This window comes from Megalops cyprinoides, chromosome 24 (genome assembly GCF_013368585.1).
Source record: "Megalops cyprinoides isolate fMegCyp1 chromosome 24, fMegCyp1.pri, whole genome shotgun sequence".
NCBI lineage: Eukaryota > Metazoa > Chordata > Actinopteri > Elopiformes > Megalopidae > Megalops > Megalops cyprinoides.
In genome coordinates this window covers 13,682,482-13,698,356 of record NC_050606.1, presented here as the reverse complement: position 1 = coordinate 13,698,356, position 15,875 = coordinate 13,682,482, and the positions used below count along the sequence as shown (strand labels likewise).

The 15,875-nt window shown below is 42.9% G+C and overlaps 1 protein-coding gene across 1 annotated transcript in view; it reads left to right on the top strand.

The window, feature by feature from the left end:
* The window catches only part of egfra (epidermal growth factor receptor a (erythroblastic leukemia viral (v-erb-b) oncogene homolog, avian)), an 80,868-nt gene that overhangs the window by 52,966 nt on the left and 12,027 nt on the right, over nt 1-15,875 (top strand). The window contains exons 2-20 of the mRNA XM_036518562.1: nt 895-1,046; nt 1,568-1,769; nt 2,423-2,557; nt 3,190-3,258; nt 3,606-3,724; nt 4,287-4,428; nt 5,279-5,395; nt 5,956-6,082; nt 6,399-6,472; nt 6,693-6,783; nt 7,284-7,483; nt 8,969-9,101; nt 10,437-10,527; nt 10,828-10,985; nt 11,146-11,184; nt 11,972-12,116; nt 12,582-12,704; nt 13,026-13,124; nt 14,407-14,592. Coding sequence (XP_036374455.1) covers nt 895-1,046; nt 1,568-1,769; nt 2,423-2,557; nt 3,190-3,258; nt 3,606-3,724; nt 4,287-4,428; nt 5,279-5,395; nt 5,956-6,082; nt 6,399-6,472; nt 6,693-6,783; nt 7,284-7,483; nt 8,969-9,101; nt 10,437-10,527; nt 10,828-10,985; nt 11,146-11,184; nt 11,972-12,116; nt 12,582-12,704; nt 13,026-13,124; nt 14,407-14,592 — 2,402 coding nt within the window. The remainder of the gene's footprint in view (nt 1-894; nt 1,047-1,567; nt 1,770-2,422; nt 2,558-3,189; nt 3,259-3,605; nt 3,725-4,286; nt 4,429-5,278; nt 5,396-5,955; nt 6,083-6,398; nt 6,473-6,692; nt 6,784-7,283; nt 7,484-8,968; nt 9,102-10,436; nt 10,528-10,827; nt 10,986-11,145; nt 11,185-11,971; nt 12,117-12,581; nt 12,705-13,025; nt 13,125-14,406; nt 14,593-15,875) is intronic.

Below are 15,875 nucleotides of genomic sequence, written 5' to 3'. Positions count from 1 at the left end.
GGGACATCAGTGCATGATGTCACATCACTACCATGTCACTGGAAGAGATTTAGAATATTATATGTCGTTCTATACAAAACAGAAATTGTGTGGGGAAAAAAGCAGTCTGCAACCCTACAAGCCTGTGAAAATGTTTGTATTATACCTCTTCTATTAAGTTCAACAGCAGTTAGAAAGTGCTGAGAGATATTCACCAGGTCTTTAAATAAAAATAAACTGCTCTCATGATTTCCATTAGACAGGTCTCCCATAATACTTTCCAGAGGCTTGCATATCCACTGGTTATAGCTGCAATAATTTTAGCTGTCTAAATTGCAGGTGTTTTCCCACATATATTCTGTGCTCTGTGGATTTCCTCAATGTATTAATGGCTTGAATACTTGAGGATATTCCACAGTAAACCCTTAAACTTTGCCGGTTTTCCAGCAGAATATTCCAATGTGTTTGAAATGCGTTCCAGTGGTAGTTTAAAGAGACAGAAATCATTCATGCTGTTGCCACAGCTTTTAAAATTCTCTTGGATTAGATGGTGAAGAAATAACATTGGCATGATTATGCATCCTGAATTTATGTTATGTTTTAATGATAATTATGTATTAATTTTCTGAGGATCAGAGGGAGCAAAAGATTATTCAAAGATATTAGCTTGACTTCTCAGTCTGTGTAGCTTTGCCTCCATCCTTCATCTTACAATCATGATTTCCACCAGTAAACTGGGCACAGGACAGTGATTTATTAATATTTGGGCATTACCTTAAAATGGCAAGAACTGTCCCAAAATTGCCTGGATGGTTGGCTACTTTTCAGATCATAGAGGTGGACCAAACTTTTTTCAAAACTGAGGGCACAGTGCTCTCTTTCTCACCCGCTCTGCTCATCTCTCCCTCTCTGCAGTGTGCCAGGGCATCACCAACCGGCTGACCCTCCTGGGGACGCGAGAGGACCACTACAGGAACCTGGTGAGGGTGTACAGCAACTGCACGGTGGTGCTGGAGAACCTTGAGATCACCTACACCGAGGAGCACCATGACCTGTCCTTCCTCAGGGTAACGCCCGCACATCATATTTTTACCACACCTGACACATTACGTTGCATTACACAACATTGCTCTGTTTTACTGACAAATGTTGTATACATACAGTACCAGTAATATGACATGAAGTCTGCCAGTATCTATTGTAGATCACTGATTTGCTTCACTGAGTTTTATATTGTAAAGGGAGGTCTTACTCAGCTTTGATTTGGCCTGTATATCTGAAACATTCCAAACATATGTTAATCAGCCTACTGAATCTGAATGGCGAGAAGTTGAATTAACTAGGTAGGTACATTAGCAGTTTTCTTTGAATTCTGTCAATCAGTATCTGAGACAACAGATTTACAGACTCACAGAAGGCGAATGAAAATTCTATATCCAGGTTGAATCCCAGGGTATATTAAGCAATAAGTCATCAGGGATCCTCAGATATTTACACCATAGTTACACCAAGCTGTTCACAGATCCTCATGTTCTCTAGGCTTGAGTTGACAAGATCGAGAAGGTCATAATTTCTTGTTCTGGAACAGACAATTCAGGAGGTGGGTGGCTACGTGCTGATCGCTCTCAACAAGGTGGACACCATCCCTCTGGAGAACCTGCGCATCATCCGAGGCCACACCCTCTACGAAAACAAGTATGCCCTGGCTGTCCTTTCCAACTATGACAATGATGGCAAGAACCGGAACTTCACCAAGGGAGTGAGATCACTGCCATTAAGGAGCCTGACAGGTCAGCAGTCCACTTTCTGCCAGAGAATCTTAAGCTGTCAGCACACACTGAATGTTGTCATAAAACAGACAGCAATGGTCTTCATCTCAGATAGTGTATGATGAAGTTCTCACACCTTCCTGAGATATTTACGGCTTCTGGCATTCCTGACATGCTCATAGCTCTCTAAAGGAAAACCATGCTGTGTACCCTTTCCTAACAGTCCCTATGTGAATAGAGAAGGTGAATTTGGGAATAAAATGATGTGGAAAAATTAAATTAAAACATTAATAAATTATATACCCATCATACTAAAACAACTGTTGAGAATCGTCAACAATTCTGAGCTCAGAAAAAGCTTTCCACCACATCTGGCTATGTTCTCCTTTATAAAAACTGTAGTAGGCTGAAATGTCAAATTAAAATGAAAATATTTTGGTGTATGACAATATATGTCATGTATGATAAATATTCTTTAAATTGTTACTGTTTTCATATTTATTGTATCATTATATACAAAATTATTTATAAATAAAGTGGAATGCATTTTACTGTTAGTAAAATGTTACGTCATGTATTACAGCATGCACAAATAATGTATATATGAAAGCACCAGAAATTGATGTTGTTTGCATGTATGGCATTTTACTATATACTTACATATTTATTCACAGAAATCCTTAAAGGGGGTGTGAAATTCCTGAACAACCATCTGATGTGCAATGTGGAGACAATACAGTGGTTTGATATTGTGAACAAGAACCAAAATCCCCCCATGACATATCCTCTAGCCAGTACAGGCCAGCACTGTGAGTATAATGTCCCATGTACTGCATGCAGCAAAAATATTCAACCAGCTTTCACAATCTATAAGATGCAGAACATCCAAAAATCTCTCCTTCACACAGCATTCTCACAAGCTTGCTGTAGTGTTGTTTAAACAACGTCACAAAGAGCAAGGCTGAAGGTTAGCGAGGAGCTGTATAGTATTGACATGCTAATTCTGAGAGACTACCATCAACAACCCAGCTTATAAAATTAAAATGCAGCAACTTCGTAACAACATTTTTAAAAATTCACACATTATCAGTTACCAGAATCTTTTCACAGTGTAAGATGTTAACAAGACAAAAGCAGCATTCCACAATTATGTAAAATGTTGTGTATACAACCATCATACTTGGGAAGTGATTTGAAGAATGGACCACTTTTTAGCATAGTGCCAGTCGCGGATATAGTGCCGGTCTGTACTTCCTAATGTAGTTACAGGGTGTGTCTGCAGAGTCTACCACCTGCCAGTGTTTTGCTGTCTGGTTTTGTGTCGTAAGCCTCAATGTTAGCATGCAAGTAAAACTGTAACTAGTGCAGTGTTAATAGATGGGGAGGATGTATGACTGATCTGAGTCATTTCGTCCTGGTTTGTGTTTTTTGCATCACACAGGTAAAAAATGTGACCCAGGTTGTTTCAACGGATCCTGTTGGGCTCCAGGCCCTGAAAACTGCCAAACCTGTAAGTACGGATTCTCTCGAAATGTGGACTGTAAACAAGGTCAGTTTTATGCCAGAGGGGACATCTCACAGTGCAAAATAACATAACTCTGACTCAGAAACAACTACTGTAACAAACTTTCAAAAGCCAGTGTGTGAACAAAGACCCATATTTAGTAAGATAGCGTCTTAAAAAAAAAACATAATGTCTTAAAGCACAGAAAGTAACAAACAAGGTAGAGCCCAGTCAGAATGTACCGCTCTGACTTCATGAACTGTTGAATTAAATCCCACTCAGTCCAGTGCAAACAGCAGCCCAGTGTCTCCGTGCACTGTGGTGTGACCGCTCTGTGTGCTCCTTTCCCGTAGTGACCAAGCTGAACTGCGCAGAGCAGTGCTCCCAGAGGTGCAAGGGACCCAAACCCATCGACTGCTGCAACGAGCACTGCGCGGCGGGCTGCACCGGGCCCCGCCCCACCGACTGCCTGGTGAGACACGCCCGAGCGGGGCGGCACGCCACACGTTCTCCTTTCAGGCCCCACCCGCATTCTGCGGCCGGATGAGCTGCCATGAGCTGCTGTCTTTGTGATCTCACTCTGCTCCTTCTTGCTATTATTCTTATAGTTGGTATCACCGCCATCACCATCAACGCTGTTGATCGATTATCATTGTCATTATCATAATCTTTTTTTTTTTTTGTTTCCTTTTTTAGTTTTGTTATTGTCGGTGTTGTTGTAGTTGGTGTCTGTGCTGTTGTTTGTGGCGGTGGTTGTTGTGTTGGTGGTGTTGGTGTTGGTGTTGGTTTTGTTGTTTTCACGTCTATGCGGCTCCACAGTGCACTCAGGGCCCATCACAGTCTGAACAAACATTCTGGTAATCATTACGTGCTCAGATCTGAGACCACTGCTGAGCTTTACAGCTCGAGAGCAATAAAAGAGCACACTGTAATCATCTCAGCTTGTGTGTCCCTCGGTCCTCCTTACTGTGCGCGCTCCCTGACCTCTCTTGATTTCTTACGCCGTTGTTTTCTTCCTGCATCGTGCTCCCCAGGCCTGCCGGGCCTTCCAGGACGAGGGGACGTGTAAGGACGCCTGCCCGCGCCTCATGCTCTACGACCCCAACACCCACCAGCTGGCCGTCAACCCGGACGGGAAGTACAGCTTCGGGGCCACCTGCGTCAAGAGTTGCCCACGTAAGGCCCTCCTCAGCTGGCCAGCGTTGTCAGTGCAGACACCTGCCCTGGGCCTAACACTTTCAAATCTGGTGTACAAATCCATGTCCCAGTCCTCTTCAGAAGTCAATCGGTGCGGAAGTGCAAAATGCCTGCACCTTTCTGTGAACTCAAAGACGAGGAAGAGACTAATATGCAGGTGGCTTAAACACTTGATTTGTGTGTCACTGATGAGTCAACCTCGATTACACATTCAGCGACACTCTAGTAACCCAGACAAGATGCACAGGTGGAGGAATGTGACTTCAGGAAGTGAGGTGGCTGTCAAATTGTGGGCATGCCAGGCCAGTATCGTGAGCCTAAAGAATTTGAGTCATTCAGTTCAAACCTGTGATGGGAAAATCTTCAGCTGAAACATTATAAAAGGAAGGGATCAAACCGATATTTGATAATGCTGTGCTTCAGTAGGATGAGAACTGGGATGTTTCAATATGAATGTATAGCTAACCAAGTTTCAGCGCAAGCCAAAGACGGAGGTCTAAAATGTGCAGTGATGTCTTCTCCCGATGTTTTGAAATTGACAGATTGAAACTGTATTGAAACTCACCAGGACCTGATCCTTTCTGGACGAAACAATGACCAATGTTTACTTTGGCTAGTTGCCATTTCATTAAATTTTCCTTACAGGGTGTTCCCCATCACCTTTGTCCCTGAAATCAGACTACCAAAAAGAGGAACCTTATGTGAACTGACTGGAAAACCTTTTGTTCTGGACCTGACTGCAGAAATATTCTGATTTCTTTGGGGAGGGACAGAGATTTGGGTTGATCCAGTTTCTCTCTTCCTTTTTCTCTCTTTCTCACTCTCTCAGATAATTATGTGGTGACTGACCACGGTGCATGTGTTCGGACCTGCAGCGCAAACACGTATGAGGTGGATGAGAACGGGGTCAGGAAGTGCAAGAAGTGTGATGGCCCATGCCCAAAAGGTAACACCCGTCCCGCAGCTAAAACAGGTCCCCCAACAGACTCAGCCTCATACTGCTCCAAAGAGTCCCAGACTGTTTTAGGATACCATAGTCAGATAGCATCTGTAGTATCAGTGTGCTGATCTTTTTGGAAGTCTTTGTGGAAACACTGACTGGCTGGTACTTTAAATTCTCCTTTGGCTCTCAGACTGGTGTTCTGGTTTTTCACTTCAGTATTAGGGAACACTTAGTATAATGTAAATATTTCACTGGTGGTTAGTAAATCTATAGGCCTAAAGTAATCCTAAGGAAATAGCAGTTCAACCATTAAAAAGTTTTGTGGGTAATGTGACTAATTGCTTCATTTGTATTATATGATCACTGTGAGGACTTTTAGTATCACTTTCAAGAGTAGAATGTGTCAGGGGATGCCAGAATAAGAAATTCATGGCAGGACTTACATTGTATTGAATGTTAAATTTCCCCAAAGTCTTTTCCTAATGGATGTGAATTGCTTTACACTAAAGATGAACTATTTCTGTTTGCTTCATTGTTTGTTGGTTTTTTTTTCCTTTATGAAGCTTGCAGCGGACTAGGGATGGGAAAGCTTGTTGGTGTCCTGTCAATCAATGCCTCCAACATCGACTCCTTCAGGAACTGCACAAAAATCAATGGAGATGTTTCCATCATTCGCACCACCTTTAAGGGGTAAGCCAGCTACTTCAAGTTACCTCACAGGGAGGTTTCAATGGGCAGAGTTTAGATGGTCCACACCATGTGTTTTTGTTGTGTGACTTTGATATCAATACAATGCAGGTACCAGCATCACCTACACATTTTCTGCATGCCATGTGTTGTGTATGTGTTGATTTAGTTACTTTGAGTTGGGTTGTAATCAGCACAACTGCATCTGTATTGCTGTCCTATTTCCATAAGTATCCCTGTTTAATATTAATTAGATAGATATTTAATTAGATATTAATAATTTGTTTTGTATTTGTATTTTTTTTTTTTTTTTTTGCAGTGACAGATTCACTAATACATCCAAGCTAGACCCGTCAAAGCTGGAAATTTTTAAAACAGTTAAAGAAATATCAGGTAAGACATACAGCATCACCTGTGTCATGAAATGTTAGTCATTGGGAAAATGCTAGCATATGTGTAAATCTCAAAAATACAGCTTGAGTGCATAATATTGTGCAAATAACCATTGTCACCAATTAATTGTCAAATAGACAATCTTATTCACTTCACCTATCCAGTGCTAGACACTGCTATTATATGTCACACGTCATGCTTTTGTTTGTTTTTTTTTTAGGGTATCTGCTGATACAGGCCTGGCCAGAAAACCTGACCTCCCTCAGCCCATTTGAAAACCTGGAAATCATCCGTGGAAGGACCAAACAGCTGTAAGCTGTGCAGATGAATCAGAGCTCCAGCACACATTGTTCATTGCATTGTTTTGATGTTACACCAATGCGACTGCATATAAACATCCAACCCTTGACTGGCTGCCATTTAAACACAGTGCAGTGTGTTGCTGTTGACAAAGCTGTTCTCCATAACTTTGCATTGATAGCAACAGAAAAAAATCCTGGACCTCATAGATCTGGACTCTCCTCCCTGATTTGTGTGATAGGTGGCAAGAGCTGCCCTGCATTCTGAGAACACAAAATACAAAATGATGATTGGCCATAAGTGACATGCAGGGATAATTATGTCGATGTTTGTAGCTGTATGAAAACATTTTAGGCCACATTTTAACAATGTCCACAAGCAGGTATGTATGTATGACAGGACAAATACTACTGGGAAAGCACATGGCCGTTGTGATGAAGACTCAGGTTAGGACTGCTATGGGGAAGAGCGTATGCCATTGAGGCTTATGCCCCACTCTGTCATCTCCCAGAGGCACTGTGAGCTTCGCCGCCACCAACATTCCTATCACCCACCTGGGCCTGCGGTCACTGAAGGAGGTCAGCGACGGTGACGTGATCATCAGGGGCAACCGCAACCTGTGTTACACCAATCAGGAGCACTGGAAGAAGCTGTTCAGGTCCGAGAAACAGAACGCTCGAGTGGAGAATAACGCCAATGCTGTCGCCTGCGGTAAGCATTGTGTGTCTGGCCACCTTTTTTTTTGTTTCTACCGTGGCTGGGGCTCATTTCTTAATCAATGGAAATGATTTCCGTGGCACAGTGCACCATTACAGCTGTTGTGGTTGTATGACAGATGCTGTGCAATAGGAGCCAGCACGGTCCCAGCTTGCACATGACATCAGCACAGCTCACAAGATGGCCATAGCGTTGCAGCAGCCAGGCCAGGCCCGCCGCCAGGAGAAAATAGAGAGGGGTGCAGTTGCAATCCACAGAGGGGCACAGAAAGTCAGAAGTAATATGTAGACATCGGGGTATAAGGAGACAACAGGGGGTCCACTGAGGTCCATCTGAGGGTGCAATGAACCCCTAAGCACCCACATAGTGCTGGGCCTGAACCAGGCCACATTACAGCAGCATTGCCTAAATGTTTCAGTGCGTACTTGCAGGGAAGGGAGTGGACACGCCCGCAGAGAGCTGGCCCCAGCCTCGATACGGTCACCTTTGTCTGGTGGTGTTTGAGTTCCATATGAGGCTAAACTCCAGAACGCACAATGAAAGCTGGGTGTGTAGCAGGGCTTTTGTGCCAATGCAGATAAGCTGTGATAATGATGCAACCTCAGGGAACAAGTAAGAGCCAGGACATTAATCAACTCAGAGATACGCTTAATTCTTTTGGCATGTGGGACTTTAACTGCATTGTAGTCTGTGAGATCAAGTGTTTGAGTCATGACCACGCCGGTTACGTAATGTTTGGAAATAATCCAAGGATACATTGAACTAACAAAGAGGAAATAGTCATATGTGGCATATCAAATGCAGAACTTGAAACTTAAAGCTTAAAATTTCAGCTGAAAACTTCAATCGTCAGGAGTCTTGAGTGAAGTCAGGCAGTGCAGCTTAGGGAACCTGGCCTTGAAACCAGAATCCCCGGATGCTCAGGGCTGTTGTACTCATGAATGATAACAGTGCTGAATATCAACCGCTGCAATGAGCATCCAGCTGTGCAACAGAAAATAGAAAATGGGTGAAATGTAAGCAATGCAAGTTTCATTGGATGGATGGATGGATGGATGGATGGATGAGTAAATAAATAAAAAAGTAAAAAAAAGTTTTTTGAATACAAGGGTTAGATTTGACAAACTTTCTTAGAGGCTTCTTGTCTCTACAAATTGGAAGCATAACCCTTTATAAAGAAAGAAGTGAACAACACTGGACAAATGTGCTTTTACGAGGGCCACACACCACATGGCTTAACGTTATTTTGCCCAAATCAATTACCCATAAGAAAAATTAGGCCTGCTTCTTTCTGCAGGTCAGAAGGTTATTCCCTCTAGTTTTGAAACAGGCTGTGGAGCTGCAGGGTTGACGGTGGTGTGTGTGTGTGTGTGTGTGTGTGTGTGTGTGTGTGTGTGTGTGTGTGTGTGTGTGCGTGCGTGCGTGCGTGCTGATCATGTCCTGTGATGTCCTGAGTATGTCCCCTCTCTGTCTCCACAGCCCAGCAGAACAGCACCTGCGACGAGATGTGCGGGGCAGATGGCTGCTGGGGTCCTGGCCCCACCATGTGCCTGTCGTGCCTGCACTTCAACCGTAGGGGGCGCTGCGTGGGCTCCTGTAACTTATTGGAGGGGTGAGCGTGGACTCCTGCCTTTCCCTTTCTCATTTTGAACTTTGTAGTTTGGGCCTGACCACAAGGGATGCAGATTAAGTTATAGGGCGAGGCAAAGGCCTTGTTTCACGTTGGCCATCTTTGATGTTGCGGATCCTTGGATTTACTCTTTGAGCCTGACTTTCTTCTGTTTTGTGAAAACGTATTGACCCGATCCTCTGAGTGCTTGAAGTGTGTGCTTTCGTTCCCTATACATGTACACGCCCAGCACAAGATTAGATATTAAGAGGCTCATTGTCTTCAAATGCAGTCCAGGCTTGGATAAATAGGACTAGGAATTTCTTGGCTTGACAGAGGTATATTTGCCTGGTCGGTTATACTTTAAAGGAGGCCGGCTTGCTTAACTAACCCCATGTTGTTCTCCGAGCCCCCCAAATTAATCTGTGAACAGCATGTTTAGACACCAGTGAAGACAGAGAAGTCGCTCATCGTTGTTTAACTTTGGACGTTCTCTGTCAAACATTGAATACCGAGCCACGCAGCCAACATCTTAAAAACGGCTCCCATCAAAAGCTGTGTGCAGACCCTGAAGAATGAGACCCACAGGAATGTCTACATGAATCATAAAAATCAAACTCGCATTTATAGCCTCGGGCTTCAGACGGTGTTTTATCTTGTGCTCCCATGCAGTAAACATAAGTGACCATTTCTGCGCTTTTAAACAATGGCTGGAGCCTATGAGCAGACACCGTGACTGGTTTTGATACCCAGACAAGCTGGGGACAAATGGACAGCTGGTCTTTAGGAGAGCTAATTTTTTGCAGGAGAAATGGTGCCAACACAAGCACGTTTTCAGTAAGGCTTTTTTCCGAAAGAAGCTGCCACCAAAATAGTACGAAATAGCAAAATCAGAACGTTCATGTTTGGAGGGTGTGGACAATTGGGCCAGCTGTCGGAGGACAGGCAATCTCTCCTGACAGTTTAATCATCCAGTACCTGGCGAGGGGCCAGCAAGGCCTGGTCAACATTGTGGCTGAAAGTATTGCAATTTTTGACAGAGTTACATAAGTCTGAGTATTTTCATCAACCTTTTGTCTGAGGCAGTGATTTATCTATTTGTAGAGATTGTCCCTAGTGAATGCCCCCTATTTATATGAACAAAAGAAAACAAATTCATATTCATAGTTAATTTGTTAAAAAACATTAACATTCCATGAGCCAAAATTTTGCCTTGGGGTATAATGTTTCAGCAACAGTAGCCAGTGTACATATCTCGTGGGGTACTGTGTGAAGAAAGCATGGCAACAGTTATATCTGATAACATTTGATTGATTGTACGTTTGTTTGTTCCCACAGTGATCCACGAGAGTTTGAGGTGGACAAGACATGTCAGGAATGCGACCCAGAATGCCTTCCCCAAAATGGAACCCAGACTTGTAGTGGACCAGTGCGTGTGCCTTATACTGATATCTGTGTTATTACACTGGTTTCTGTACACAAAATCCTCATAATCTCAGGAGGAAACAGATCTTTTGTTGAACAGTATGCTTTTTATTGTGTCCTTAAAAAGTCACAGCTGTAGATGACTTTATGACGCATCTTTAATGGTTTCTTATGTAACCATGTGCTGTTAACATCTTTGGGAAGTGATCTGTCTGCCCTGTCATTCAGAGGAGAAAGGTAAGATCATGGCAGTAGACTTGACTGTCTTCACCGAAGTCTGACCCCATGTCCCCTTACTTCCCAGGGTCCTGATAAGTGTGTGGAGTGTGCCCACTTCAAAGATGGCCCCCACTGTGTCCCCAAGTGCCCTCACGGGGTCCCGGGCGAGGGCGACACCTACATCTGGAAGTACGCTGACAAGATGAGGGAGTGCCAGCCGTGCCACGAGAACTGCACGCAAGGGTGAGCCTCACCTCTCATGACACCCAGAGAGTGCGTTTTAGATACCGCCTAGCATATAGGCACCATAGGCCATAGCCCATAGACCTTAAAAATAACACCTTCATCATATTAACAACTGACCTGTGAGGAGTAATGAGTGTCTTTGTTTTTCTCTTTCTAGATGCACTGGCCCTGGCTTTGAAGGATGTGACACTAAAAGGTGAAGGCCATATCCATCATAATAATATACTGATATTAAACAATAATAGTATAAATGATTATAAAATGACAGTGTTACAAAATAGTCCCTTTTGAAGATTATTGTTTGGATTTGCATTAATGTTTGTCTGATGTATGTTGCTTTTAAGGATAAATTTTAGGCAGTATGGTTTCATTTTTATGTTGACATTTTAGCGTCAGATTTAATTTAGTTCTCTTTTTTCTGTATCTGTTGTTGTCTTTCTTGTTGCATTTGTGTTATGTGAATACTGGGTCTTGCAATATTAGCCTTGTACGAATGTCTATCAAATAAATAATAACATAATTGATAACACAAATGAATGGCTTCATTGGCCTTTGAATTGGCAGTCAAAGGTTGACAGGGAGCAGGGAAATAGTAGCTCAAACCGTAATTGGTTTGAATTTGCTTGATTTCTTAGGTAGCTAAAAAGTGCATTCACTATCTTTGAAAAGTGTTAGCTGGTAAATCAGATATTCAAAGACACAGTTTCCTTTAAATAACAAGCTACTGAAATGCACAGTACTTTATTAACTATAGCTATCAAACAAACTTGATCATTAGTTATGAGGATAATAACATTCATTGTTGTGCCGTATTTAATGTAACAGATTACAGGTAACATACTGCTAAGCTATACCATAACATAACAATAAGTAGCATTGCATGTGGTATTTAAATTGTTCTATAAACAGAATTCAACTGGGTTTCAAGAAGAAAAAAGTCTCTGTCCGCAATTTTAATTAATTGACTCATGACTGGCTATCAGGAGCTCCAATCTGTCCTCGATTGCGGCGGGCGTGGTGGGCGGCCTGCTGGGCTTCGTAATTGTCGCCCTGGCCATCTTCGTCCTGCTGCGCAGGCGCCATATCAAGAGGAAGAGGACTCTGCGGAGACTGCTGCAGGAGAGAGAGGTGAGTTGCAGACGTCCGCATACAGAGTGTGTGCGCTCGTAGGCAAAGAACCCCGCCGGATCAAACTGAGATCCGTACATTCAGGTGCATCTTTGATGTTGCTTTCTCTTGCTTTTGCCATTGCCTTACTTTCCTCAGACTACTGTCAGTCTCAGTGATTAAGTGCTATTTTGAGTGGCCCCTACACTTTATGGCACTTAAAGAGATGGGCAGAAACATAGTCAAAAACAGTAAATTAATTGTAAGGCATGATTTAGATGTCCAATTTAGATGCTGTGTTTTTCATACCAGAACTCGAATGGTTCTTTTTTCATACTGCATGCTGTAAGGTTCCTTTGTATCGGACCCTGTAACTGTAGTGAATGAAGTGGAGTGCATTGTGCTGGCACTTGGCTGGCTTTGTACTGATGTTACCATGAGTTATTGAGGTCTGTCATTGAAGCGATATGGTGCTGCTCTCCACAGTTAGTTGAACCCCTAACCCCTAGTGGAGAGGCGCCCAACCAGGCACTTCTACGGATCCTGAAGGAGACTGAGTTCAAGAAGATCAAGGTTCTGGGATCTGGGGCATTTGGCACTGTCTACAAGGTGAAAGATCAATGAAACTGAGCTACAAGGATCTTGTCATGTAAAGTCTGTGTTCATATCCAAAACCATTGAACTGCTATAACAGTATGATACTGTAGTACTGTGCATACATATAATTATTTTGTGCTGAATCTTTACCAGTCAACTAACTGACATTCAATCAGGAATATTGAGTTCTACCTTGTCAACAACTTATGGTGAGGTGTGAGTGCATTTGTCTTATGGTGGGAAATAATAACGTGTAATGTAATTACACATTGTTATAGAAATGTGTTTCATTTCTATTTAAGCACAGTTATAACATGGCCTTTGTTCATTCAGGGACTATGGGTTCCAGAAGGGGAGGATGTGAAGATTCCAGTGGCTATCAAGGTTTTGAGAGAGGCTACATCACCTAAAGCCAACAAGGAGATCTTGGATGTGAGTGACTGGGTCTCTTTAACACAGTGCAGGGAGATTTTTCCAAGTTCAGTCCACCTGGATTTTCATGACCCTTCAGGTCTTGGTTATGCAGTTTTGGTGCCCCAGTGCAATCATTTAGGCAGACTGCTTCATTGAGAAGCCGATTTGACCAGTTAGAGAATTTGCAGAGCACAGGTTCAGTATGTATGAATACTAATGTATAATGTCATATGCATCAGTCAATCATCAATGAAGCAACTGGTTCAAGTGGGTACTCCTGATTCAGCACTTTGAAATTTATCAATTTAGATGTTCTTATTGAAAGATAGACCTAAATAAGTATGCTCATATCTCTTCGGCACTGACCTTTGCCTGAGTCAGAGAAGCTTTAAAATTGCATCACTAAGCCTTTGCTTTAAAGATGCTTCAAATACCCAAAAGAATATGTATGACCACAAAAGGCATCATCTGCATCATTTAGAAGCAGTTTAGCCCCCATTTAACACTGAAATAAAAGAAAAACTCTAGCAATGAAATGAATACTTCCTTAGCTTTGACATTCAAATTCAGAGACAAACCACATCCCACCGCCAGTTAAAAAGAAGAGTGGCAGGTGGGCGGGGCTGTTCTGGGGTCCATGTGGCAGTAGGGTCAGGGCGTTCTGGAAGAGCAAAATCCAATAATCACAGTCAAAAGCACATAACAAGCAGAAGTATGCTGAGAATGGAAAAGCCTTTCCCGGTACTGCTGAACATACCGTACTGGGGCTGGAAGTGATAAGTCAAGTTGTTTACTTGCCATTTAGGAAAACAAAATGTGTGCACAGCTGCAGGCCCTTCCCTTGGGTTTTACCAATTTTCACTCTGGATTTCGAGCCCTGGAGATGCACGTCAGCGCACTGAATCTATTCAGGAATGCGGGCCAAAGAGTCACGAAACCACAGGATCACGGCTTTATTCCACGTCATTCTGAAAGAGAAAGTTTTATTGTTATTCTTAACGTTATTCATGCACATACTGTGTTTGCTGCGTAGGACAAAGACATTTTCGATCTGCTGGTTGTTCCCTTCAAGAGGCAAATTAGCCTTTCATTTTTATCACCATTCCTAACTATGTGTGGTTATTCTACATGACTTGATTCTAACTGACATGCCTTCCCTTGAAGTTATACTTTGAAGTTGCGCCTTGTACGAGGGCATTTTCTTTTTATTTTCCAGTAAGGGTTGAGCTGTCTCATGTGTAAGTGAATGGGTGTTCAGGTTTGAAGCATTCCTGTCCCTGCCTCTTTCCCACCGCCCCAGGAGGCGTACGTGATGGCCAGTGTGGACAACCCGCACGTGTGCCGCCTGCTGGGCATCTGCCTGACCTCCACCGTGCAACTCATCACCCAGCTCATGCCCCACGGCTGCCTGCTGGACTACGTCAAGGAGAACAAGGACAACATTGGCTCCCAGTACCTGCTCAACTGGTGTGTGCAGATAGCTAAGGTGAGCCACCGTCCCGCCTCCCGGGGCTTCCGTCTGCGGTGGGGGGGGTCGCCGAGACAAACGGGAAAGGAATGAGGTCGCTTTCGAGGCACGGAGACGCGTCTGCGCTCGGAACGGGTTTCTCCGGATGCTTCGGGGTGCAGATGGACTGCGTCAGAGGAGTCATCAGCGAACAGAGGCGCAGTTCTGGAGCTGACACAGCGCTTAGAGGAGGCCCAGATGTGTTCTCCACAACACTCTTTACTGTTCTGGAAAAAAAAATACAAGGTGTCATTAATATGTGCTTATATATCTGGAGGCTGGTGTTCGTTTAAAACATTCCGGAAAAAGTCAACAAATTTATAAAAGCGAAACTCAGGGAGTCTTATTGTTTGGATGTACCAAGCACAATCTGGCAGTAGTCATGAACCCTTAGACTGTAGACTTATAAATGCGTGGTACATATATTCACAAAGTTACACTTACCCTTTTAAGTATAAATGAAGACGACCCAAGGACAGATCAGTGGTCGCATGGGACCACAGTGTCCCAGATTTCTCCATTCTTGTATCAGCAAAGCTTCACACCTTGGTGCTTTGTCATGTTTGACCTCGCCTGTGGCTGTCCTCAGCAGATATGAGTGATGTTATCTTCAAAAGGATCAGAGCCTGATTATGCTATGTGATGGAGGTGGTTTGCTGATTAAAGAGATACCTTCCCTGAAAGCTATATTCTAGCTGTGCCCTAGAGTACCAGGCCACTTCTTTTTAACTTACAAAAAAGGCTGCGTACAGCTAAGCTCAGCCTGTTGAAAGATGATGGTTAACAGGTATCACAAATTAATTACTTTTTAAATTAATTCAGGCATTATAGCAATTTGATTTCTAAACACCCTTTGTGGATTTGTGGATTTTGTGAATTACATCACATTATCTTCATTCCTTATCCTGAGCGACTTACAGAGTTTATATGTTTTACATGTTATCTATTTATACAGTTGAATATTTACTGATTAACACAGTACCAGTCAACGGTTTGGGCAAACCTGATTAAGATAATGGTAAATATGCATTCAAAGACAGAAGACTTGTGCTTAAATGCTTGAAATTTGTTTCTTGGATGAATATAAACAGTGAACTGCTGACTGGTGCTGTACGTGTTACCCTTCACTCTTCAATAGCAGAATAGCATTAACTTCCATTAACAACCTGATTATACCCTTGCTGTTTAGTGCTTAAAACTGACAGAAAAGCAGTACTAAATTGATTATACACAAATGTCTGATATATAGTACTATTGTAGTC